The following is a 25,976-nucleotide window of genomic DNA, read 5'->3' on the forward strand; positions in this document are numbered from 1 at the left end:
ACAGGGAATCGGTCACGTCCTCTGTGCGACACCAGCCTGGGCCAGGTGTGCATGAGGTGGACATAGCCCGCAGGGGCGCCTGGAAGCTGGCAACCGTCCGCAAATATTAGCCGTCTGTCCCTGCCAGCGGGGACTGGGCTCGGAACCCGTACAACAGGAAAGGTGTGCCGAGCGCCCGTGAGGACAGAGCCAGCCGGAGGGGCGGCAGTCACCGCTGAAGTTTTCTGGGTTTTGTTGGTGACGGCGACCCTGCTCTGAAGAGCTGTTCCCCTGGTAAACCAGAGGACCGGTCAGTGACGGCCGAATGTCCATCTACTTGGAGCCAGCCACGAACCCAAAGTGGCGCTGTGTGCTCACGGGAGGCGGTCCGGGTTCCTGGGTCCCAGCACCTGCTACAAACTACTCTTGCCGCTGTTTCTCTGCCCACGCCCTCACCATGAGCGGCGGACACAGCCTGTGTCCCTCGAGGCTCTCGGCCTGTGGCGGCAGGCACAACCCAAGTTCAAGACCCTCTGCAGGGTACCCCGCTTTCCCTGCCCGGTTCACATCAGTGTGGCAGACATTTATCCAGCAACGACGATAGGCCAGGGGCCGGCCACACACTTCTGGGGAAATGGAGGTACCACAGTGTCCGTCCTGGACAGGCCTTGCACTTGGGAGAGGACACAGGTCACTATGTCCCAGACCAATGCAAGCGGGCGTGTGCCGTGGGCCTCGCCAGGCTGCGACGGCACAGAAAGCCCTTCAAGACCCCGGTCATGGGGCCTCCTGTCCCAGGGAAGCTTCTCCCTCCTGGAAGGACACTGAATCAAGGGACCATGGCTCCTGTAGGGAGGGAGGGAGGGACACCCGTGACAGACCACACTGGACCTCAGGTCAGCCTCCACTGTCATTGCCCGCTGACCTCACGTGGCCGGGTCGGGAAGGGTCCGGGCGGCAGCCACGGGCTCTACTCCAAGTCGGCACCTCCTTTCTGGAGGCCGGGCACTGTGAGCTGGTCCAGAAACAGCCTCTCTGGGCACAGGTGCCCCCCTCGGGGCTCCCCATTTTCCTTTGCCATCATCTGGCCTCAGCTGAGGCAGGCCGGCCCCTCAGCTGTGTTTCTGACGACCTTGAACTATAGGACAGAGGCTCTCCGGGAACACGTCTGCCCCTCTGCAGGCTGTGTGAGAAGCAGTGCCCGTCCCACGACGGCCCTACCTTCCACAGCACGCAGGGACACGAGTCACGGAGCCCCGCTGAGGCCACAGGAAATGCCATGCTCCATGTTCCAGGGTCCCTGAACTCCTGAAGCCCAGCCCCCGAGGGGACTCGTCTGTCCTCTGTCCCCTGGCTCGCTCAGCACAGGGCTCGGCTATCAACTGGGAAACAGTGGCGCCACGGGATGTGCTCCGGGGTTTGGTGGAGGGGGGAGGGGTCGCCGCAGACTCAACTGCCGTCTTAACCCTCGGGGCCTCAGTTTCCCCACTGGTTCAAGGGGAAACTCGTAGGGGCCCCATGAGGGTTCAGAGCCTGCCGCGCCAGGCACCCCGTTAGCACCTGCATAACCCACGTGTGGTTTCCCTGACACAGACCTGCGCCCCCTGGACATCCTGGCAGAGGCCCTCCCTCCAAATGGCGCTGCGGGCGGAATCAGGGTGACACAGGCGAATGGCGTGCGAGGACTCCAGCTCTCGGCCGCCGCCCCCCACACCATGAGCTTCCCCGCATCGAGGATTTTCTTCCAATGCGACCTCTTCCCTGAGGAATTTTCGATCGTCATAACCTTGAAAGTTCCCAGTCTTCCCCCTAAGGTCAGTGATGCTTTTTACTCATGTTCCTTTGTGATGTCCTCACTGCCCCCGCATACAGCGGGCACGGCCGCTCCAGACTGTGGCCAGGCTCCAGCCAGAGGCTCCTACGGTATCTGTAGGGTCAAGAGTGGCCGGACTCGGTAGGTAGTGAGGTCCCCGTCACAGTGTGTGTGCAAGAAGAACCTGAGACACCGTTTGCTGGGAATTCGTACCGGTAATTCCTGCAATGGAAATTTTTCTGGTGGGCTGAACTGTCGAAGGCTAGGGATGATGCTTAGAGTTTTTACTTTGCCGTCTCTTCACGGGAAATGTAGACAATAAAACGGTAAGAACAGGCCCTTTTGGACGTGGTTACCTGCGATCTGCGGTTTCATCCACCTCAGATCCAGCTAATGTTCCCATCCCGCCACCAGGCTGGAAGCCCCCCAAGGTGAGGCCCCCAGGGGTCCCTTTGCTGCTTCCCCGTGGGGCCCAGGACAGTGCACTTCATAGGTGTGTGACCATGTCAGAGTCCTCAGTTAGGAAAGGAGGGCCCTTCCACCCCCGGTCACGGTCCTTGTTGGCTTGTGCTGTGGAAGGCGACACTCCCCGATGCGTCAGTGACGTCTGCTCACGAAAGCCCCTCTCTTTCCTGCCGTCAAGCCTGCCGAGTTTTCTGCTCCATTCGCTGCATTTTCCCCTTTCTATAATTTCTGTTTTCTTCTGCTTTACATAAATTCCACTTCTCAGCGTAAAGCCTCTGTCTTGTCAGCTACTGTCCTGAACACGACTCCAATAGTTGGACGCAAGGACTCTACTCTGGACCACTCTGACGTGTGTACCGCCCACGGACTGGCTGTGCTGTCCGCTTCATCTCTTACTTTCTGCTCTGCTCAGTGATTATTTCTTCGGGTAAAACTTGTGTTGCAGAAACGTCTTTTATCCTAGTGCTTCTACATAGGGGATTAAGTACAGCATGTGGTGAACACGTCCTGTCCCCGAGATCGCGCTACCCAGGGGACTCAAATTACATCACTCCGGGAAGCAGCTTTTATACAAGTGGCTTTCTTTATGTTGTATTTACAGTTTATTTATGTATTTTGAGAGAGGGAGGGAGGGAGCAGGGGAGGGGCAGGGAGAGAGAGGGAGAGAGAGAATCCCAAGCAGGCTCCGCAGCAGGGCTAGAACCCACAAACCTGTGAGATTATGACCCGAACACGGGTCGAAATCAAGAGTCGGACACTTAACCGACTGAGCCACCCAGGCGCCCCAGGACTTCTCATCCTTAAACGGGGGTGTTTTCCCACGGATTTATATTTTCTTTAATGCAACAAAATGATGTTCTACAGCCTCTAGAGTACCAGTCTGACAGTTACTTTGTTCCTAAGGATTTGTTCATCTAACGTATATAATTTCTCGGCACACAGTTGCTCATAGCATTTCTCTGTAATCCTCTTTGTTTCTGTAAAGGCTGACAGCACTGTTCTCTCTTTCATTTCTGATTCTCACCATCTGAGTCTTCTCTCTCTCTGTCTCTCCGTCTGTCTCTCTCTCCCTGATCAATGTAGCTGAAGGATTGTCAATTTTATTGATCTTTTCAAAGAACCAGTTTTATTGGCTTTATTGACGTTTCTGTATTATTTTCCCATTCTCTGTTTAACTTATTTATGGTCTGATCTTTATCATTTCCTTCCTTCTGCTTGTCTGCCATGTCTTAAAGTGGAATGTAGCAACTTACAGCTGTAAATCTCTAAGAAGCTGCATCCTGTAAGTTCTAGTATTTCAATCTTCACTTTCATTCATTTAAAAGTATTTTTTTAATTTTAAAAAATTTTTAAATTTATTTTTGAAAAAGAGAGTGAGAGATCACAAGCAGGGAGGGGGAGAGAAAGAGGGAGACACAGAATCCGAAGCAGGCTCCAGGCTCTGAGCTATCAGCACAGAGCCCGATGCAGGGCTCGAACCCACAAACCATGAGATCGTGACCTGAACTGAAGTCGGACGCTCAACCTTCTGAGCCACCCAGGTGCCCCTAAAAGTATTTTATGATTTCCCTTTTGAATTCTTCTTTGACATTTTGGTTATTTAGGAGTGTGTTGTTTAGTGTCCACATATTTATGAATTCCCCCAATTTCTTTTCTGTTACTAATTTCTAATTTCATTCCCCTGTGGTCAGAGAAAATACTTTGCATTTTTGTATCCATTTTAACGTACTGGCGTTTGTTTATGGCCTAGCCTATGCTCTGTCCTATTGGATGTGCCATGTGCGTTACTGAAGGACGTACATTCTGCTGTTGTTGGTTGGGGTGTCCTACAGATGTCCATTAGGTCTTGCTAGTTTACAGTAGTCTTCATGTCCTTGGTGATCTTCTCTCCAGTTGTTCTTTCCATTGTTGAAATTGGGGTATTGAGGTCTTCAACTAATGTTATTGAATGGTCTATTTTTTTCCTTTATGTGTGTCAGCTTTTGCTTTGTCTATTTTGGTACTCAGTTATTATTTGCATATGTGTTTATAATTGTTACATGTTCCTCATGGATTGACCTTTTTATCATTATAAAATATCCCTCTTTGTCTCTAGTAACAATTTTTGTTTTAAAGTCTACTTTATCTGATGTTAGTAAATATTAATATTTTCTTGTGGCTGCTGTTTGCATATGTTTTTCCTATTCTTTTACTTCCAGTCTAGCTGTATCTTTGACTCTAAAGTGTGTCTCCTATAATGAGTATATAGTTGAATCTCAATTTTATCCAGTCTAACAATCTTCCCCTTGATTGTATCATTTAATTCATTCACAATTGATGTTATTATTGATCCTCGTTATTCATGGACTTGGCATTTGCAACTTCAGCTACTCACTAAAATTGATCTGTAATCTCAAAGTCAATACTCACAGTGCTTTCACAGTGTTTCATGGATGTGCATTGAGCCGCAAAACATTGGGTGTCCCCACACACAGGTTCCCAGTGGAGGTCAAACAGGTGTCTTGTGCTGTCTATTTAGTGCCACATTTTCCATGATCCTGTGCTTCTTTTGGTGATGTCACTGCTTGACATGGCCTCATTGTGCAAGAAGGCTGCGATGTGCCTCATGGAGAAAATACATGTGTTAAATAAGCTTCCTTTGGGTGTGAGTTATGTTGTGATTGGAGGTGAGTTCAGAGAATCAGCAATGAATGCTAGATATTCACTGTGAAATAATAATGTATGTTGAGATATATAATATGATATATATATATATATATATATATATATATATATATAGAATATGTGTATAATAAAATATATGTGTCTCTGTCCCTGGTTCTTGCTAACATTTGGTCTTTGACCCCAGTTCCTGACACAGAGCTCCTAAATGCCTTGGGACTTCCTGGGTGGTAGGAATGATTTCTGTTCTAATGAGGTGATTGACTCTGGGTTAGCTTCAGGATGGGGGCTACTCACCAGAACGACCAAGCTTTGGTTAGAAGCTTCATGCTGTAGGCTCCATTCCCATCCTCAGGGAAGGGGAGAGTGGCTAGAAACTTAGTTAATGACAGATCGTGCCTGCATGAGGAAGCCTCTGTAGAAACCCCAACGCGCAGAATTCTGAGAACTTCCAGTCTGGTGAATGTGTTCATGTGCCGAGGAGGGTGGCGCACCCCAACTCCACAGGGAGAGAAGCTCCTGTACTCGCCGCCCCCCGCCACAGGCCTCGCCTCGCGCGTCCCTCCACGTGGCTGTTTATCTGTATCCTTTAAAATAACCTTTGTAGCAAATCAGCAATAGAGCTCATCTATTTTCCTAGCAAAGTAATAAACCCGAGGGGGAGGTCACAGGAACCTCCGTTCTGTAGCCAAGTCAGGCAGACGTTGTGGGCAACTGGGCACCCGCTACCGGTGGCTGGCCTCTGAAGTGGGGGCAGTCTCGTGGCCCGCACCCTTAACCTGGGGTCTGCGCTAGCGCTGGGGAGTGTCGGAATGGAACTTAATCACGGGGCACCCACGCAGCTGGCGTCAGGAGCGTTATGTGCGGGTGAAGGGAGACGCTGTGTTTTTTCCTGGACACACATGAAACGGGGCTCTGTATTGATCAGTTGATGAACATGAGACCAGGGGCTCACAGGAACCTGACTCGAGTCCCCCAGGAGCCAAGCGTCAACATTTGCTAATCCAGCGTGAGGGGCGATTTTCCATCACGTGACCGCCGCCCGCAGGGAGAACCAGCTGCAGCGGGAGGGAGCACCTGCCACCACCCTTCCTCGCCCTCTGCGTCTCGCGTCGCCCGCCTGCGTTCCTCTCGTCCTCCGTTGGCGCATTCCCGTGCACCTAGTCAATGTTTTCTCAGGCGGCTTTTTTATTTAATGATTTTTCACTTTAAAGAAAAGTTTTTCCTAGTGTTTGCTCTCTAGGGCTTACGCGTGTTTATTTTACCTTAGCCGAATTAGCTTCTGATTTACACCAGCTCCACTCCCGTGACATAAAAACATTCTCCTTTTCATACAGGACGCTGTCCCTTCTTGTCCCTTTCGTATGGGATGCTGTCCCTTCTTGTCCCTTTCGTGGTCTTGCTGTTAACACACACTCCATCGGTCCGTGTAAAAAAAACCCAATAATGTATTGTTGTAATTATTACCTAATGCTTTTTGTGACTTTGAAGAAGCTGAGAGAAGAAAGGAAAACAAGGATGAAATGCAAGGCTTTTGCTCTCCGGGCCTTTTCATCATTTCTGGTTCTCTTCCCATTTTCCTGTGGATCCACGTTGCCATCGGCATCCTCGCCGCGACGTGTCTGCGGGTCTTTTGCGCGTAACTTATTTGAGTGCGTTGAGCCTCCTGGATGTGTAGATTAAAGTTTTTCAATAGATTCGGTAAGTTTTAAGCCACTATTTCTTTGAGATAATAACATTTGTCCACTGAGGGCTGACTGGCAGAGCCCCCAGTCCCATCCATCAGGGGTCAGTGAGGCTTTAAACCCTGAAGCCCCCTGGGCCCCAGCAAGCCCCCGCCAGAGGCCTGCAGCTTAGAGTACCATGGCCGAGTGTCCATGAGGACTAAGTTTCTAGTTAATGGAGCTGTAGGCTCCATTCCCATCCTCAGGAAAGGGGAGAGTGGCTAGAAACACGCAAAAGCATCAAGGCATCTCTACGGTCTCTCCTCTGGGACGAACGCAGGTCAGGATGGCCTGAGGTCCACTCAAGAGCCTCACAAGCCAGCAGCTTTCGGACTGGGAAGCAGCATAGTGAGCACTCAGAACACCAAACACCAACAAGGAAGGGGAGCTTCACTCAGCCTGCTGCTGGGATAACGCACAGCCCGGAGGTATAAAAGCCGACAGACAGCCGGAGCTCCTCACACACACACACACACACACACACAGCCTCCTGCAGCCCCACCGCCCCCGCCATGGCCGCGTCCGCCCTGTCCGTCTGCTCCAGCGACCTGAGCTATGGCAGCCGCGTCTGCCTGCCCGGGGCCTCGGACTCCTGCCCCGACTCCTCCTGGCAGGTGGACGACTGCCCAGAGAGCTGCTGCGAGCCCCCGTGCTGCGCCCCGGCCCCCTGCCTGACCCTCCTGTGCGGCCCCTCCTCCCCCTGCCAGGGAGACTGCTGCACCCCTGCGTGCTGCAAGCCCGTGTGCTGCACCCCTGTGTGCTGCAAGCCCGTGTGCTGCACCCCTGTCTGCTGCAAGCCCGTCTGCTGCACCCCTGTCTGCTGCCAGGACTCCCCCTGCACAACCTCTTCATGCTGCCAGCTGTCCTGCGGCCCCTCCTCCCCCTGCCAGGGAGACTGCTGCACCCCTGCGTGCTGCAAGCCCGTGTGCTGCACCCCTGTCTGCTGCAAGCCTGTCTGCTGCACCCCTGTCTGCTGCAAGCCCGTCTGCTGCACCCCTGTGTGCTGTAAGCCGGTGTGCTGCACCCCTGCGTGCCGCAAGCCCGTCTGCTGCACCCCTGCATGCTGTAAGCCCGTCTGCTGCACCCCTGTCTGCTGCAAGCCCGTCTGCTGCACCCCTGTGTGCTGTAAGCCCGTGTGCTGCACCCCTGCGTGCCGCAAGCCCGTCTGCTGCACCCCTGCATGCTGTAAGCCCGTCTGCTGCACCCCTGTCTGCTGCAAGCCCGTCTGCTGCACCCCTGTCTGCTGCCAGGACTCCCCCTGCACAACCTCTTCATGCTGCCAGCTGTCCTGCGGCCCCTCCTCCCCCTGCCAGGGAGACTGCTGCACCCCTGCGTGCTGCAAGCCCGTCTGCTGCACCCCTGCGTGCTGCAAGCCCGTCTGCTGCACCCCTGCGTGCTGTAAGCCTGTCTGCTGCACCCCTGTCTGCTGCACCCCTGTGTGCTGCGAGGACTCCCCCTGCTCAGCCCCCTCCTGCTGCCAGCCCAGCCCCTGCTGCAGACCCTCCTCCTGCCTGTCCCTGCTCTGTCGCCCCGTGTGCCCCCGCCCTGCCTGCCGCGTGCTCGCCTCGGGCCAGTCCTGCTGCTGATGGGCACGTCCCCCCACTGCTACTAGGACTCCCACCCAAAGTATTCGGAGCCTCGAGCCCAGTCTGGGGTCTCCTTCTGCCCCCAGGTGCCCACCGCAGCAGACAAGGCTGAGTCCTCACTGTCGGGCTGGCTCCCTGGGGCAGCTGCAGCTTCCCGAGGGCCCTGTGTGTCACCTGGTGTCCTCCTCTCTATCATAGCCGGATTGAGGTCACTTTGTCCTGTCCTACGTGAGCGACCTATCTGTTAACCAATAAAGTCACCGTCAGCCCCTCCGAAGGCCTCGAATGCGTGTCTCGGCCAGCAGGGAAGGGCTGCGATGTTGCACGTGGGCGGGGCTGCTCTGAGAGGCCTGGAGCCGCGTCTGTCACAACAGCACCGGCGGGCAGGGCGGCCACCCGCACCCCCTGCTGGGCCTCCTGCACTGGCTGTCCCCCGCAGCCCCACAAGCCGGCCCACCCGGGAGGCCCCTAGAGCCTTTCACCAGTGAGGGACGGAGGGCCATCTCTCGGGCCCTGAGCCTTTGCCAGGGACAAAGGAGGCCCGGTTAATAGAGCTTCCGCCTTGGGGGCATGCATGGTGCCAGCCACTCTCCGGTGGCCCTCGGCACAGGGGCGAGCGCGTCCCTCTGTGTGAAGACGCCAGGAGCATGAGTGCTGTGTGCGGTGATGATGGGAGCCCGTGTCGGTCAGGATGCTCCAGAGACACAGCCAATAGGATGTGTGCGTAAACGTGGCGGTTTTGAGGCATAGGTTCACGTGAGTGCGGGGGCCGGCAAGTCCAAAATCTGCAGGGCAGGCTTCCCAGGGATGAGCTGATGTTGGAGCTTGAGCCCAGAGATGGTCTGCTGATAGACTCCGGCTACCTCTTGGGGGACCTCTGTCTGTGCTCCGAGTCCTTCAACTGATTGGGTGAGGCCCACCCACCATATGGCAGATAATCTGCTTCACTCAGAGCCGACCGATGTAAATACCAATCTGGGCCTTCACAGCAATGTTTGTATGTGTTTGACCAAACAACTGAGCACGATGGCCTGGCCAAGATGACGCATAAAATTAACCATCTCCCCGGACCAACAGCCCAGGGTCTGGCGTACTGAAAATGGTGGGTCTCATTGGGCTGTCCCCTCAGGATTTCAAGTGTTCAGGCAGGTCGCCTTGGAAGAAACGGGGAGGAGGGATTCCCACCGGCCCTACAGGCACGGTGCCCAGCAGGCACGTGCCCTGGGCCACGGATGATCCCCAGTGAGGAGGGGCCACGTCTGGGAGGCCTCACAAGCCCTCGGGCCACATTCGAGGGAAACCATGCCTGGCAACATTGTGATGTACCAACCTGCGGTCAGAAGGAAGCAGGTGTCCCTTGGGGAGCATTTCCCGGCACAAAACATTGTGACTCCTGGATGGCTGGCCGGCCAGTCACCCGGGATCCCTGTGGATGCCAACATGCCCCCTCACTGTGGTGCAGGGCGTGTCCTGTCCCTCGTCCCCGGTCCCCAAGTCGCTCGGTGAACAGCCACACCCACCCACCCAGCAGCCTGGCCTCTCCCTGGGCGCCGCCCCTCCCCTCCTCTGCCCCATCTCACTGAGCTTCAGCTTCTGGCCCCCACCCCACCCTCCCTGCCAGGACGGCCCAGGCGCCCGGCCCCGTCCTGCTTCTCCCTGAAGACCCCTCCTCCCCTTCTTCCTCTGCTCTCCCCGGCGGGCGCCTGCCGTTGACTTGTGGTCCCTTCGACCCCCAGAACCGCTCACTCCCGAGTCCCAGTCGGCCAGACTGGCACGAGCCCTGGGGACCGAAGCGACTCTGGGTTCCGCTAAGTGCTGCGGATCAGAGCAGGGGTGCTTCCCTGGGCTCTGACGCGGGATGAGAAGGGAGGAATGGCATCTTTAGTCTCACCAACCTGTACCCGAAACCCAGCGCTTCAAGTGGTTGTGAACAGCCAGCAGCCCCGTGTGGATCAGCAGGGCCCGAGCCTTCGCGGCCGCGGATGTCAGGTGTGCGGGCCTCACGGGGACAGCTGGCCCCACACTCACCGATGGCCGGGCGGCCGGCACCCACCCCGCAGGGCATCACCTGGGGCTCACTGGAGGAGTGTGCTAAACCACTCGCTTGTTTTCAAGTTGCAACGTGCCTTCCTGGAATCGGTGCCCTTTGATTTCCATCAGATTTTTTCTTTCTTCATTTAGAACCAGCTGAAGCCTTCTCAAGCTGGCGGGGAGCGGGGGCAGGCACAGAAACGGTCGGGGCGCCCGGCACCCTCTGGCCGTGAGCAGCTCTCTGTCTGTGGCTCTGACCGCCAGCAGGACGGTGGTCAGCCCCGCTTGCCCCCGGGTTCCCGGAGGTGAGGCACAGCCCCGTGACGCCCCGACTTTCAGGAAGGATCGTGTGTGTCCCCCTGTCGTGTGTGGACCCTTAATTCTCGAGGGGCCCTTCCCTGTCAGCCAGGGTGTCTTTTCATTTGTCCCTCGTGGTTTTCACGGCGGGTATGTACAAACCTGACTGGAGAGTCGGAGGGTCCCCAAGGGAGGGCGGGCGGCAGGGAGAGCTGCCCAGTGAGCCCCCGACGTGCAGGAGGCGGGCGGTCCCCACTCCGGGTCAGTGGCACCTCAGCGGGAGGCGGGAGGCAGCTGAGTGCGGCACACGGCCAAGCACTCCTCAAGGCCCTGTTGGCTCCTTGGGTCGTGATGGTGCCACCATCTTTCTGGGTTTTGATATGACGAACCGTTTCGAGAGTTTTGTTGTCTAATAAAAAATAGTAGATGAAATGTACTTTGGGTGTTTTTTTTTTTTAGTTTATTTATCTTAGAGAGAGAGAGAGAGAGAGAGAGAGAGAGAACATGAGTGGGGGAAGGGCAGAGAAAGGCAGAGAGAGAGAGAATCCCAAGCAGACTCTGAGCTGTCACCGCAGAGCCCGACTCGGGGCTCAGACCCACAACCCGTGAGCTCATGACCTGAACCGAAGTCGAGAGTTGGACGCTTAACTGACTGAGCCCCCCAGGCGCCCTGCCCTGATAGACGAAACGTCCTTCGAAACCAACGGCTGAGCCCCGCCTGCTGTCACTTTCTTTTTGTTTCTGCTGCGTCTTGTCTTTAAAATACCCACCATGGATGTTTTTCTTCTACTTTCCCTGCTGTTTTGAAAGACATACATCCTGTTTTCAGTCACACTAGTGAATGTCTAAGTCTCCCTTCATATTTGTGTTTCAACTGGTCAAGTCATACGGCGTGAGAAATTCCTCCTTGAGACGGAATTGGGTGTTTCTCCCACCATCCGGCCGCGCCCCACGCCTTTCAGTTTTCTGGGATCATCTGAAGGGCCACCGTCTGACAGAAACATGGTACGAGCCACATATGTATTACAGCCATCCCAGCAGCCGCGTTTAAAAGTGAAAAAGAGGGGACGCCTGGGGGGCTCAGTCGGTTAAGCGTCCGACTTGGGCTCAGGTCATGATCTCACGGTCCATGAGTTTGAGCCGCATGTCGGGCTGTGTGCTGACGGCTCGGAGTCTGGAGCCTGCTTCCGATTCTGTGTCTCCCTCTCTCTCTGCCCCTCCCCTGTTCATGCTCTGTCTCTCCGTGTCTCAAAATAAACATAAAAAAAAAAAAACTTGTAAAAACTCAGCAATATGTGTGCAGGGTTGACTCAAAGCGTGTGATGCTCTTGAAACCCACAAGTTCTTCCAGCCCACACGCACACGTCTTGTCCATTCAGCTCCGGGCAGCACACCCTCTGTTACTTCTTTGACTGTTTTTTTTTTTTTTAAGTTTTTTTTTTAATGTTTATTTATTTTTGAGAGACAGAGAGAGAGCGCATGAGCAGGAGAGGGGTGGAGAGAGGGCGGGGGGACACAGGATCCGAAGCAGGCTCCAGGCTCTGAGCTGTCGGCACAGAGCCTGACGCGGGGCTCAAACTCACAAGTCAAGAGATCATGACCTGACCTAAGTTGGACGCTTAACCGACTGAGCCACCCAGGCACCCCCCCCCCCTTTTTAAATTTCTTTGACTGTTGTTTTGATCTTAGCTGCTCCTCTCCCTCTCTGGCCACTGGGTTATCGGATTTGGTCTCGGCTGAACACCCTGTCCGTGCGTTACATGCTGTCTGACCACATCTGTGGGTGTTTTCTTGTGTTTTGGGGGTACCACCAGCATTTGTCCTTCCGACTGCTGACATGATTACTCTTTCCTGCCTCTGTTGTTAGGAATGAGGAAGTCCTGGTTAGAGCGTAGATCCCGTATGCGCTGGCTTCAGTCCCGCTTCAGCCACGTTGGGCTGCATGACCTTGAGTAGGTTGCTTAACCTCTCTGTGCCCAGGCTCCCTCCTCTGTTCATTCGCAGTATGGAATGACGTGTCACTTAGTTGATGTGAAAATTAAGTGGGTTACCAGATGTGAAATGCTCAGAGCCCCCACTGACTCAGAAAATGGTAGCTGACGTCACCAACATCGTCACTAGTGCTATTTTGAGGGTCTTCTCCTAAGACGTTGAATTCCCGCCCCCCCCCCCCCCCCCCCGCCACCTGCACACGATGACTTTCTGTTCTGGGTTCACTGGGACCATACCTTCTTGCATCCCACGTTGCCTGACGTCTTCTTTTGAGCGTTGCTGTGGATCCACGAGTGTCCATCACTCTCGCACAGTCTTCAGGAGATGTGCTCTCTCTGTCCACACTGTGTGCTCTGGGGCATCGTCCTGGGGTGAGGGGGTGCTGTGCTCAGCCATGGGGCGTGGAGGGCACGGGCACCTCCTGAAGGCCACCTGTGCGTGAGTGAAATATCGATGGAAACTGAATGGCCAAGCAGCGTACTGGTCCTGCGCCCTGGGACCCCCACGGTTGCATCTCAGCCCCTCCACGAACCCAGACCCGTCGTGGAGTTTCACAGCGTCCCACTCTAGTCCCTTAATGCTCCTTGCAGAGAGAGAAGGAAGGGAGAGGCAAAGAAGTTACTGGTAGAGAAGCTGCCGATCGCTGACACGGACAATGAGGGGAGCAGCCTCACTGGAGGCCCCCCGGACCCCCCAGGAAGTGTGATAAGGGGACATCATGAGCCACGTGACGTGCGTGGATTCGACAACCCCAGTGAAATGGACAAGAATGTATTTCTCCACTCAAGAGGAAATACATAACCCGAACAGCCCCGTTCTATTAAAGACATTGGATGTGTCCGTAAGAACCTTCCCGCAGCCTGCCTGTCCTTCAGTAGGCGAACCGTAAAGCGGCACAGAACATCGGACCACAGAACCGCGCCTGCGTTTCAAAGGAGCCAAGTACGAGAAAACCTCCGACAGACAGTGGCCTGCTGCGTGATTCCACTTCGGCAACGGCCTCGGAACAGCCAAGGAGTAGAGGTGGAGAGGCGGGCGTGCGCGGCCAGGGATGCATGTGCTGGGTGTGGCCGTCAGGGGCGCTGGAGGGGGCCTCCGGTCGCGCCCACACTGACCGCGCGGTGGCCGTATGATCCACAAATACGAACACTGCAGACAGGCACATGCGTGCCCACACAGAGACACACGCACACGGAGATGCACACACACACACACACACACACACCGATGTGGGTAAATGCGGTGGGATCTTGGGTGGCCGATCTCCTGGTTGTGACTTGTGCTAATGTTACACAAGTGGCCATCACTGAGGGAAATGCGTAAAGGGCGACAGGAGCTCCCGGTATAATTTTTTATAACTTCTGATGAATCTATAATTTCAAACAGATCCACGTAGAAACCCCAGGCCCACATGGCTTCACTGCTGGGTTCTATCAGGGGGACACCGACGCCAGGGCAGGATCCTCAGACCCGCCGTCCGCCTCCTGGCTGGCACAAGATGCTGTCCCCTGCTGTTGCCCCGTCACCCCTCGAGCTTACACCCGGGCACTGCCCAGATCCCCCATCAATGCCACGGAATCGCCAAAATCTCTGAGAGTTGTCCTGTGCTGTCATCACTGCTTCCGTGACACCCACACCGCCTCCCCCATGGGAGCACCGCGCACCCATGGGCGTAAGAGACAGACCCGCCCCGGCTGCCTGCCTCCCTCTTGGGGCTGCCGTCTGTGTGCTGGGACCCTCGCGCCCCGCGGCCACACCCCCGCACCTTGGCCGCGGGTGTGCATGTGACAGACCAAGGACCCCAGGCTCCCGGTGGCACCAGGTGCCTGCGACGCTGCCCTCTGCTCCCGCCCAGCACGTGCCCCCCCCCCCCTCGCGGGACCTGATGTCCTCCTGGGCCCGCTGGGGCAGTGGGAGCAGGTCTGCACCTTTCTCCCACGTAACCCGCGGAACCCGGTGCAGCCACAAGCAGCCCCATGGGGGGCTGTCACGGCCGTCTGCCACAGGGAGGCACGGACACCCACTTCCCTGACTCCCCACAGGGACCCCGGCTTCCCTGAGGGCCAGACCCCAGTCAGGCGGTCATCAGAACCTCCTGGGCAACTGACTCATCTAATGAGGCTTCCCTAACCTGGCACCACACCAACAAGGAAGGGGGTGAGGCTCCTGTGGGGACAACACAAGCCCGGGGCAGATATAAAAGCCATGGTGTCCCAGGGTACCCGGCACACATACGCACTCACTCACACACCCACACACTCACACTCACACCCACACCCACACCCACTCCCTCCTGCAGCCCCACCGCCCCCGCCATGGCCGCGTCCGCCCTGTCCGTCTGCTCCAGCGACCTGAGCTATGGCAGCCGCGTCTGCCTGCCCGGGGCCTCGGACTCCTGCCCCGACTCCTCCTGGCAGGTGGACGACTGCCCAGAGAGCTGCTGCGAGCCCCCGTGCTGCGCCCCGGCCCCCTGCCTGACCCTCCTGTGCGGCCCCTCCTCCCCCTGCCAGGGAGACTGCTGCACGCCTGCGTGCTGCAAGCCCGTCTGCTGCACCCCTGTGTGCTGCAAGCCCGTCTGCTGCACCCCTGTGTGCTGCAAGCCCGTCTGCTGCACCCCTGTGTGCTGTGAGGACTCCCCCTGCACAACCTCTTCATGCTGCCAGCCGTCCTGCTGCACCTCCTCCCCCTGCCAGGGAGACTGCTGCACCCCTGTGTGCTGCAAGCCCGTGTGCTGCACCCCTGTCTGCTGCAAGCCTGTCTGCTGCACCCCTGTCTGCTGCAAACCCGTCTGTTGCACCCCTGTCTGCTGCGAGGACTCCCCCTGCTCAACCTCTTCCTGCTGCCAGCCCAGCCCCTGCTGCAGACCCTCCTCCTGCGTGTCCCTGCTCTGCCGCCCCGTGTGCAGGCCCGCCTGCTGCACCCCTGTGTGCTGCAAGCCCGTGTGCTGCACCCCTGTCTGCTGCGAGGACTCCCCCTGCTCAGCCCCCTCCTGCTGCCAGCCCAGCCCCTGCTGCAGACCCTCCTCCTGTGTGTCCCTGCTCTGCCGCCCCGTGTGCCCCCGCCCCGCCTGCTGCGGCCCCGCCTCAGGCCAGTCCTGCTGCTGATGGGCACGTCCCCCCAGGGCCAGCCAGGCTCAGGTCCCACCTGGTGACTGTGGTCCTCCCGGCCACCCATCAGGCCTGACCTTGACCTCCTGCCTCCCAGGAATGCTGACCCCGCAGCTTCCTGGGCTTCTGCTCCCACGAGGCACCTGCACCTGTTCTGGGTCACCTGTCCTTCTTGCCCCCTTTCTCTGCTTGGGTCACTTGGCTTTGACTCCTAACCTGTCAGCACCTCTTCAGGAAGCCCAATAAACTCACTTCACCGGCCGATTTGTTTCCTTTCATCTGACCCTCATGGGGGTGCGGGGACCCCAGGGTTTTGCCCAGACACGGTCTCCTCCAGCCACGAACATTTCTAGGAACGAGGGACTGAGCAGTCCCAGAAGCAGGGCCTACCTCGTGTGGGCAGGGCCATGGGTGGGACTCACGCCCTGGCCCAGGAAGCTCCGTGCTGGTGGGCCCAGTGCTCAGGGCTTCCCAGGCTGGTCACCTGCACACGGGTCGTGGTCTGGGGATTCTCAGCCCCTGGCCCGTTTCCACCCACAGCCCCATCTGGGCAAACCGGCCCCAGACAAGTGGGTCTGGGTGCTCCAGGGAGTTCTCCCATAGGGAGAACATCCTCTATGGGCCTGGGGTTGTCCTGGGTTCCTCCCCTGGGCTCTACCCATTTAGCAGAAAGGTGATGGAGCGGGGGAGGCAGTGCTCCAGCCAAGATGGAGTAACAGGGACGGGATTCCTTCCCACCTGGGCCAACTCTGAAAGTTGACAAGATCATGAAGCCAGGGTGTCAGATCCCAGGCCCAAGACGCGCAGAACCAGTGCACTTGTGAGGGAGATAAGCAAGGTTCCTGTCACTGTTGGTGCCCTCACCACCTGGACAGGATCTCCAGCCCCCGTGCAGGAGGGCGAACCCCACGGAACTCCAAGGACCCCGAGTTCCATAGATGGCCTTGGGAAAAGCCCGGGCAGACAGTGTTGGGGTCAGAGTGCTGGAGAAGAGGCCCCGTCCCAGCGGTCTCCCCACCTGAGACCCTCTGTGCTCTGCCGTGTCCCCTCCCCGGCCCCGGTCCCCACGCTTCTGCTTTCTGTCTCTGAAGCTCCTCACGTAAGTGGAATCACATTTCACTCGGCCCAGTGTCCTCATGCCTCATCCGTGTTCTAGTGCGACTTGCTTCCCTTTACGGCTGAATAACGTTCCACGGTATGGACGGGCCACATCTGCTCATCCGTCTCTCTGCTGGGGGCACCGGGTCACTGTGAACACGTGTGTCCAAGCTTCTCTCCGAATCCCTACTTGCAGCTCTTCTGAGCATATTCCCGGTATAATCCCCAGACCATAGAGTAAGTCCGTTGCAACTCCTTCAAGAACCACCACACAGGGGCGCCTGGGTGGCGCAGTCGGTTGAGCGTCCGACTTCAGCCAGGTCACGATCTCGCGGTCCGTGAGTTCGAGCCCCGCGTCGGGCTCTGGGCTGATGGCTCAGAGCCTGGAGCCTGTTTCCGATTCTGTGTCTCCCTCTCTCTCTGCCCCTCCCCCGTTCATGCTCTGTCTCTCTCTGTCCCAAAAATAAATAAAAACGTTGAAAAAAAAAATTAAAAAAAAAAAAAAAAAAAAGAACCACCACACAAGCTTCCACGGTAGCTGGGCCTTTTCTCACTCCTACTAACGACACGCGAGGACTTCGGTTTGTCCACGTCCTCATCAACACTTGTCAGTTTCTCCTTGTTACGTATGTAGGTTACGTGTTATCTCCTCCTTGTGTTTCTATTTGCGTGAATATTCTATATGATAGATGTGGTTAACTCCTGGTATTTACATTTATATAAATATTATGTTATATATTATGTGTATATATTTACCCTAATGGACGTAAGGTGGCTTCTCGTGGTAGTTTTGATTTGTGTTTCTCTAGTGATTAGTAACGTGGAGCCTCTTTCACGTGCTTCTAGGTCACGTAATTTGTACTTCCTCTTTGGCAAAATGTCTATTCAAGCCCTTTGCTCATTTTGGAATTGGGTTGTTTTGTTTTTTGTTGTTGAGTTTTGGGAATTCTCCACACGTGTTATATATAATTGCTTATCACATGATTTTCAAATATTTTCTCTCATTGTATTTAGGTTACCTTCTCTTCTCCATTGGTATTGCCTTCTGATGCAAAATATTTACAACTTTTGTGAAGGCCGCTTTTTGTATTTCTCGTATGTTGCCGGTGCCTCTGGTATCCCATCCAGGAAATCACCGCGAAGTCCAATGTTGCAAAGCTTTTGCCCCGTGTTTTCTTCTAAGAGTTTTATAGTTTTAGGTCTTCCTTTTAGGTCATGGGTCTATTTTGAGTTCATTTTCGTGTATGGTGTGAGGTAAGAGTCCACTTACCTTCTTTTCCCTGGGGATAGTCAGTTTTCCCTGCACCGCCTGCTGAAGAGACTGTCATTTCTCCACTGAATGGACTCGGTGCTCTTTCAAAAGTGATTCCACCTAATATGTTTATTTCTGGACTCTATTCCATTGGTCTGTATGTCTGTTTTTGTGCCAGTATCACCCTGCGTTCATTATTGTAGCTTTGTAGTGGTTTTCTTTTTTTCATATAACTTATCGTCAAGTTAGCTAACATACAGCGCGTACAGGGTGCTCTTGGCTTTGGGAGTAGATTCCCATGATTCATCGCTTACATACGACACCCAGTGCTCATCCCAACAAGTGCCCTGCTCAGTGCCCATCACCCGTTCCCCTCCCCCATCAACCCTCAGTTTGTTCTCTGTATTTAAGAGTCTCTTATGGTTTGCCTTCCTATAGATTTGTAGTTTTGAAATCAAGGAGTGGGAGTCCTCTAGCTTTGTTTTTTTTTTTCAGGATTGTTTGGCTAAATTCATGTGATTCCACGTGAATTTAAGGATGGGGTTTTAGGTTTCAGTAAAACACCTCACGGAGATTTCAGTAGTGATTGCGTTACATCTGTAGATTGCTTGAGACGACAGTGATATCGTAACGATATTGAGTGTTCCAATCCTTGAACATGGAATGCCTTTCCATTTATTTGCCTTCCTTACTGTGTTTCAGCAATGTTTTGTAGTTTTCGTTGGACAGCTCTTTCGCCTCCGTGGTTGTTAATTCATTTTACTTTATTCTTTTTTGATGCAATTGTAAATGGAATTGTTTTATAAATTCCTTTTGGGGTTGTTCATTAGCAATGTATGGAAACGCAACTGAATTTTGACTTTGGATCCTGCTGTCTTTCTGAATTCATTTGCTAGTGCTAACGGGTCCTTAGGGTTTTCTTTTTTTTTTTATTTAAAAAAAAAATTTTTTTTTTCAACGTTTATTTATTTTTGGGACAGAGAGAGACAGAGCATGAACGGGGGAGGGGCAGAGAGAGAGGGAGACACAGAATCGGAAACAGGCTCCAGGCTCTGAGCCATCAGCCCAGAGCCTGACGCGGGGCTCGAACTCACGGACCGCGAGATCGTGACCTGGCTGAAGTCGGACGCTTAACCGACTGCGCCACCCAGGCGCCCCTGGGTCCTTAGGGTTTTCTACAAATAAGATCACAGCGTCTGTGAACAGAGATGATTTTACTTCTTCCCGTCCAATTTGGGCTACCGTATTTTATTCTCTAACTATTCTCCTAGAACTTCCAGTCCTGTGGTGAATAGAGGCAGTGAAAGTGTGCATCTCTCTCTGTCCTGATCTTACAGGAAAAGCTCTCAGTCTTTCACTGTTGAGTATGATGTTTGTTGTGGGATTTTCACATATATATTTTATTTTGTTGAGGTAGTTCCTTCTACTCCTAATTTGTTCAGTGTTTTATCGTGAGAGGGTGCTGAACTTTTTCAAATGCTTTTTCCGCATCAATTGAGATGATCATGTACTTTTTTCTTTATTCTGGTAATGTTGGCTATTATATTGACTGGTTTTCATATGTGGAACCACCCTTAAATTCGAGAAATAGGTCCTCTTTGGTTGTGGTGCATACATAATTCCTTTACTCTGCTGCTGAATTCAATTTGCTAGTGTTTTATTGAAGATTTTTGCATCAATGTTCATAAGGAATATTGTTTTGTAGTTTTCTGTTCCTGTCGTGTCTTTGCCTGGCTTTGTTGTCACAGGATTATAAATCTCATAAGATGAGTTGGGGAGCGTTCCCTCCTGTTTAACTTTTTTAAAGTTTATATAGTGAACTAGGAATGATTGAACAACCTCTGAACCTGATATAAGGCATCTATGAAAAACTTACAGCCAACATCATACTTAATTGTAAAAGACTGAATGCTTTCTGCTAAAGATCGGGAAGAAGATACAGATGTCCTCTCTCACTGTTCCTGTTCAACATCACGCTGAAGCCTTACCTGTGCAGCAAGCAAGGAAAAGAAATAAAACGCATACATATCGAAAATGAAGAAATGCAGTTGTCTCCATTCCCAGAGGACATGATCATCCACATAGAAAACCCCCAAGAATATACAAAAAACTCCTAGAAATATAAGAGAGTTTGGCAAAGTTGAAGTATGTAAGCCTAAAATAATAAAAATTAATTCATTTATTTTTTTATTAAAATTTTTTTTGACGTTTATTTATTTTTGAGAGAAAGAGACAGAGCACAAGCAGGGGAGTTTCACAGAGAGAGGAAGAGACAGAATCCGAAGCAGGCTCCAGGCTCTGAGCTGTCAGCACAGACCCCGACGTGGGGCTGAACTCACAAACTACGAGATCATGACCTGAGCCAAAGTTGGATGCTTAATTGATTGAGACACCAGGTGCCCCCAAATTAATTCATTTCTTTTTTTTTAATTTTTTAAAATTTTTTGCTTATTTTTGAGAGAGAGAGACAGAGTGTGAGCAGGGGAGGGGCAGACAGAGAGGGAGACACAGAATCTGAAGAAGCCGGATACGGGGCTGGAACTCACAAACCACAAGATCACGACCTGAGCTGAAGTCGGATGCTCAACCGACTGAGCCACCCAGGAGCCCCAATTCATTTGTAGATAATAGCAATAAAGAATTGAAACTGAAAATTTTTGTTTAAAAGTTTGATTTACAACAGAGTGAAAAATGAAAGCTTAGGTATAAATCTCACAGAATGTGTGCATGAGAATGATAAAAAATACTGATGGGAGTAATTTAACAAGACGTAAATAAACGGAGAGCTCGACTATGTTCTAGGTTATGGTCGAGTAATTGTCGTGACGTCACTTACCTCCAGACTGATCCACAGGTTCAAGGCAATCCCAGCAAGAGATTTTTGTCAATGTGAACAAGCTAATTCTAAAATTATTTGGAAAGGCAAAGAAGCTCCAATACCCAAACCATGTGAAGATGATGAACAGAGTTGGTGGACTTCACTACCTGATTCCAGATCTGCTTTAAAACTATAGTAATCAAGACAATGTGATGTCAGCAAAGGGACAGAAGCGTGCAGATTAATGAAACAGGATAGACACACACACCCACACGAAAACAGGCAACTGAATTCTGACACATCAGTGACACAGTGTGTTTGGAACAGCTAGATGTCCATATGCAAAAAAAAAAAAAAAAAAAAAAAAAAAAAGTGAATCTTGACCCATACCTTACACTTAGTGTAAAAATGTAATCAAAATTGATCCTAGGCCTAAATGTAAAATGTAAACATTTTAAACTTGCAGAAGAAAACACAGGAGAACATTGTGACCGTGTGTTGGGCGGAGTTCTCAGGTTTAATACCAAAGGCATGGTCTGAAAAAGAAGAAAATTGATAAACTGGACTTTACCCATATTAACTCTGATTGCTCCTCAAAAAAGCTGGTAAGAGATACACCACATACAGATCCGTGTCCATCGACCGTGTGCGTGATCAGTAGGGCTTCCGGTCAACAGCAGGCAAGAAACAGTTAAGGTCTTGGAGAGTCAAAGTTATACGCAAATGTTTGACGGTAACTCCCGTGTGATCCGCGGGTCCACCGTATGCATCCGCAGTGCATAAAGGACTCTCAAAATTCAATGTCAAGAAAACCTACAAGAGGGAGGGGCCTGAACCCTTGCAGAAATACCAAAAAGACGCATGGATGGCAAAGAAACATGTGAAACGATGCTTGACGCCGTTCGTCATCAGGGCAATGCAGAGGCAAATACAGGAAGATACCCCTGCTCACCGATTAGAATGGCTACTGTTTAACAGAAAGCCGGCAGCCTCAAGTGCTGGCAATGATACACGGCAACTAGAGCTCTCCGTGCTGTTGGGGAGGGAGGGAACGCAAAAAGGCACAGCCACTGTGCAAAACAGTTTGGCTGCTATTTATTTATTTATTTAGAGAGCCTGTGCACAAGCAGGGGAGGGGCAGAGAGAGAGGGAGGGAGAGAATCCCAAGCAGGCTCGGTGCTATCAGCACAGGGTCCGATGCAGGGCTCGGAGCCACGAACTGTGAGATCATGACCTGAGCCGAGATCGAGAGATGCGTAACCACCCAGGCGCCCTGTAGTTTGGTGGTTTCTTATCACGTTAAACAGGCTCTTGCCCTGTGACCCAGCGACGCCACTCCTAGGTGCTTACCCTGGAGAAGTAAAAACTCGCTGCATTGCAAAAACCTGCACACGATGTTTGTGGCAGCATGTTCATAACCCTCAAAAGCAGGAAGCAATGAAAACGTCCTTCACCCGGAGCGCCTGGGTGGCTCAGTCGGTTAAGCGTCCGACTTTGGCTCAGGTCATGATCTCGAGGTCCGTGAGTTTGAGCCCCGCGTTGGGCTCTGTGCTGATAGCTCAGAACCTGGAGCCTGTTTCAGATTCTGTGTCTCCCTCTCTCTGACCCTCCCCTGTTCATGACCCTCTCCCTGTCTCAAAAATAAATAAAACGTTAAAAAAAATTTTTTTTTAAAAAGAAGAAAAAAAAAAAAGAAAATGTCCTTCACCCGTCGACAGAATAATCAAGTTGTGGTACGTCCATACAGTGGAGTCCACTCAGCGGTAAAGAGAGGAGAACTGTCAGTTCACGACACGCGTGAAGCCCAGTGCATTCTGCTAAATGAAAGAAGCCAGACTCGAAAGGCTGCATACTGTATGCATAGGACATTCTAGAAAAGACACAACTGTAGTGACTGAGAGTCAGTGGTGGCAGGGGTTTGGGATGGGGAACACAAGGGGCTTCTGCATGGTGCCGCCATAGAACGAGTGAAACGTAGAAGGACGCGGGGTGGGACAGCGAACAGTTGCTCTATAGATTCTGTAAGGCCAAGCGGCCAAAATTCTTCCCCCTGAAGACGTCGAGGACTGCAATCTGCTCTTTGCTGATTTTTTTTTTTTTTTTGTTCTTGATTATTTGTTATATTCTGCTTCTCTTTGTTTCTACACCGAGTTTTGCTGGCCCACGGAGTCCCGTCTGCATTCATAGAAGGTGTGTGAGTAGCAGGTTCTCGGAGCAGCCGCGAACCTTCCCGTCCCATGCACCAGAGGGCTCGGTGCTGCCGCATAATCGATCCCATCTCCCTCCAGCTTTGCAGATGTGGTTCCAGGTCTTTAGGCATCTCGGTTCACTGAGTTGCTTCCAATCACTTCCGATCTCTCTGGAAGCTTCCAGGATGCTGCTTTAGGTTTGGTATAAGACAACTCACCAGTGTGTCCCGACGTGCAGCATTCTCTGTGTATCTCATCCCCCGTTTGGTCAGATTCCACCTCCGAAGACCACATCTCCCTCTGCTCTTAGAAATGTTGCCTTTTGTCGATCGGTCTTCCTGGAAAGCTTCTCTGATGAACGTTGGATGCTGTGCACATCGTTTCTCTTAGGTTTTGCACAGTCCATCTCTGTCGTTCTGCGCTGAGACACTCTGTCCCCTTCCCATTCGCTCCTGACTGCCTGGCCTCCACTCAGCACTCGGTGTGCGGACGTCCTGCAGCCGATGGGCAGACCTGTCCTGGCGTTCCGGTCCTTCTGCTCGCTGAGACCTGGGGATGCACGGTGCTCACCTGGACCGCCGCAAACCCCCGGGCATCAGGGCGCACACTGGGCAGTGAGCAGGCTGCATGCCCGCAGGGCTCCAGGACTCTAGAGTTTTCCTGTGGTGTTTGCTTAGAGAACCAAAAGTAGTCAGGGGGCCAACCCAGTCCTTAACCATGACAGGCATTGTCCAAGCAGCAAACTCTTTACTGTAAATAAACCAGAAGTAATAAACACTCTCAGGACTCAGTCAAAACACCAACAAGGAAAGGGAAGTCTTGGTGACAACACACAGCTGGGAGGTATAAAAGCCGACAGACAGCCGGAGCTCCTCACACACTCACACACACACACGCACACACACACTCACACCCACTCCCTCCACCAGCCCCACCGCCCCCGCCATGGCCGCGTCCGCCCTGTCCGTCTGCTCCAGCGACCTGAGCTATGGCAGCCGCGTCTGCCTGCCCGGGGCCTCGGACTCCTGCCCCGACTCCTCCTGGCAGGTGGACGACTGCCCAGAGAGCTGCTGCGAGCCCCCGTGCTGCGCCCCGGCCCCCTGCCTGACCCTCCTGTGCGGCCCCTCCTCCCCCTGCCAAGGAGACTGCTGCACCCCTGCGTGCTGCAAGCCCGTCTGCTGCACCCCTGTGTGCTGCAAGCCCGTGTGCTGCACCCCTGTCTGCTGTAAGCCCGTGTGCTGCACCCCTGTGTGCTGCAAGTCTGTCTGCTGCACCCCTGTCTGCTGTGAGGACTCCCCCTGCACAACCTCTTCATGCTGCCAGCCGTCCTGCTGCACCTCCTCCCCCTGCCAGGGAGACTGCTGCACCCCTGTGTGCTGCAAGCCCGTGTGCTGCACCCCTGTCTGCTGCAAACCCGTCTGTTGCACCCCTGTCTGCTGCGAGGACTCCCCCTGCTCAACCTCTTCCTGCTGCCAGCCCAGCCCCTGCTGCAGACCCTCCTCCTGCGTGTCCCTGCTCTGCCGCCCCGTGTGCAGGCCCGCCTGCTGCACCCCTGTCTGCTGCAAGCCCGTCTGCTGCACCCCTGTGTGCTGCAAGCCCGTGTGCTGCACCCCTGTCTGCTGCGAGGACTCCCCCTGCTCAGCCCCCTCCTGCTGCCAGCCCAGCCCCTGCTGCAGACCCTCCTCCTGCATGTCCCTGCTCTGCCGCCCCGCGTGCCCCCGCCCGGCCTGCTGCGCCCCTGCCTCCTCCTGCTGCCGCCCGGCCTCCTGCGTGTCCCTGCTCTGCCGCCCCGTGTGCCCCCGCCCTGCCTGCTGCGGCCCCGCCTCAGGCCAGTCCTGCTGCTGATGGGCATGTCCCCCCAGCGCCAGCTGGGCTCAGGTCCCACCTGGTGACTGTGGTCCTCCCGGCCACCCCTCAGTCAGTCCTGACCTGTGTTAGGTGGCTGCCCCCACCCAGGACGGGGTGCCCCATGTGTCCACTCTCCTGACCTGACCTTGACCTCCTGCCTCCCAGGAATGCTGACCCCGTGGCTTCCCGGGGCTTCTGCTCCCAGGAGGCACCTGCACCTGTTCTGGGTCACCTGTCCTTCCCTCCCCCTTTCTCTGCTTGGGTCACTTGGCTTTGACTCCTAACCTGTCAGCACCTCTTCAGGAAGCCCAATAAACTCACTTCACCGACCGATTTGTTTCCTTTCATCTGACCCTCATGGGGGTGCGGGGACCCCAGGGTTTTGCCCAGACACGGTCTCCTCCAGCCACGAACATTTCTAGGAACAAGGGACTGAGCAGTCCCAGAGGCAGGCCTACCTCGTGTGGGCAGGGCCACGGGTGGGACTCACGCCCTGGCCCAGGAAACTCCATGCTGCTGGGCCCAGTGCCCAAAGGCAGAACAGGGGGATGTGGGGATTCGGTCCCAGCAGGTGCCATAGCTGCGAGGTCAGTGCTCCTTCCCGGCCACCTGCCCACGTCCCAACCGTCACCATGTGAGGATTCTGTCCTGACTTAGTGGGTTTGGCTTCCACGCCTCACCCCCACTCCCTCCCCTGTGGAAGGTAAGTGCAGGCTGGGCATCCCACCGTGGAAACTAACGGGGCCACGCGTGTCCCTCAGCACACAGGCCACATAACCCAGGCCACGCCGAGTGTATTTTACTGGCTTAGGTGTTAAGTTCAATATGAGGACCACGGAGGCTTTAATTTCTTCAGCGGAACGGTTGCACGGGTTTGGTCACAGTGCCCCTGGCCGAGGCTCGCTGCAGAAACCACAGCGCAGTTTCCCCCGGCCCTGGCGCCCGGCTGGTCCCTTTCATGCCGTGGCCCCTTTCCCTGTGTTAGGCTGGGAAGCAATAGACCCTAAACCGCAAGGATGGATAATCAAGGATGCGTCGTCCGACGTGCGGCTGGCCTTAGCGTTCCGTGTCCATTTCAGCGCAGCCATCCCGCCGTCCTTGTCCAGACTTTTCCGT

At 54.1% G+C, this 25,976-nt stretch overlaps 3 protein-coding genes and 1 long non-coding RNA gene across 5 annotated transcripts in view; 3 read left to right on the forward strand and 1 right to left on the reverse strand.

Annotated features, from left to right (window-relative positions):
- TSPEAR (thrombospondin type laminin G domain and EAR repeats) overlaps positions 1-25,976 on the forward strand; it is a 159,395-nt gene that overhangs the window by 103,550 nt on the left and 29,869 nt on the right. For both annotated transcript variants that reach the window (XM_045501156.1, XM_045501157.1), the window contains exon 2: positions 1,573-1,793. In XM_045501156.1, coding sequence (XP_045357112.1) covers positions 1,573-1,793 — 221 coding nt within the window. The remainder of the gene's footprint in view (positions 1-1,572; positions 1,794-25,976) is intronic.
- LOC123610479 (keratin-associated protein 10-12-like) lies at positions 7,084-15,727 on the forward strand. The gene is made up of 2 exons (XM_045501161.1): positions 7,084-7,382; positions 15,491-15,727. Exons 1-2 carry the CDS (start codon positions 7,155-7,157, stop codon positions 15,650-15,652), a joined length of 390 nt encoding a protein of 129 aa, XP_045357117.1. The 5' UTR covers positions 7,084-7,154; the 3' UTR covers positions 15,653-15,727.
- Positions 15,120-15,492, reverse strand: LOC123610484. Its single transcript, XR_006718151.1, has 2 exons — positions 15,379-15,492; positions 15,120-15,195 (listed from the first exon to the last, which is right to left on the reverse strand). It is a non-coding gene; the product is annotated as an uncharacterized LOC123610484 (long non-coding RNA).
- Positions 23,958-25,188, forward strand: LOC123575958 (keratin-associated protein 10-12-like). Its single transcript, XM_045437026.1, has one exon. It carries the CDS (start codon positions 23,958-23,960, stop codon positions 24,855-24,857), a length of 900 nt encoding a protein of 299 aa, XP_045292982.1. The 3' UTR covers positions 24,858-25,188.

The sequence above is a fragment of the Leopardus geoffroyi genome, chromosome C2, assembly GCF_018350155.1.
Source record: "Leopardus geoffroyi isolate Oge1 chromosome C2, O.geoffroyi_Oge1_pat1.0, whole genome shotgun sequence".
Classification (NCBI taxonomy): domain Eukaryota; kingdom Metazoa; phylum Chordata; class Mammalia; order Carnivora; family Felidae; genus Leopardus; species Leopardus geoffroyi.

Coding starts and splice junctions, on each gene's coding strand:
- LOC123575958 (XM_045437026.1), top strand. CDS start 23,958: ATGGCCGCGTCCGCCCTGTCCGTCTGCTCCAGCGACCTGAGCTATGGC.
- LOC123610479 (XM_045501161.1), top strand. CDS start 7,155: ATGGCCGCGTCCGCCCTGTCCGTCTGCTCCAGCGACCTGAGCTATGGC. Junction 7,383..15,490: donor CCCCTGCGTGCTGCAAGCCC/GTGTGCTGCACC, acceptor TGCAAGCCCGTG/TGCTGCACCCCTGTCTGCTG.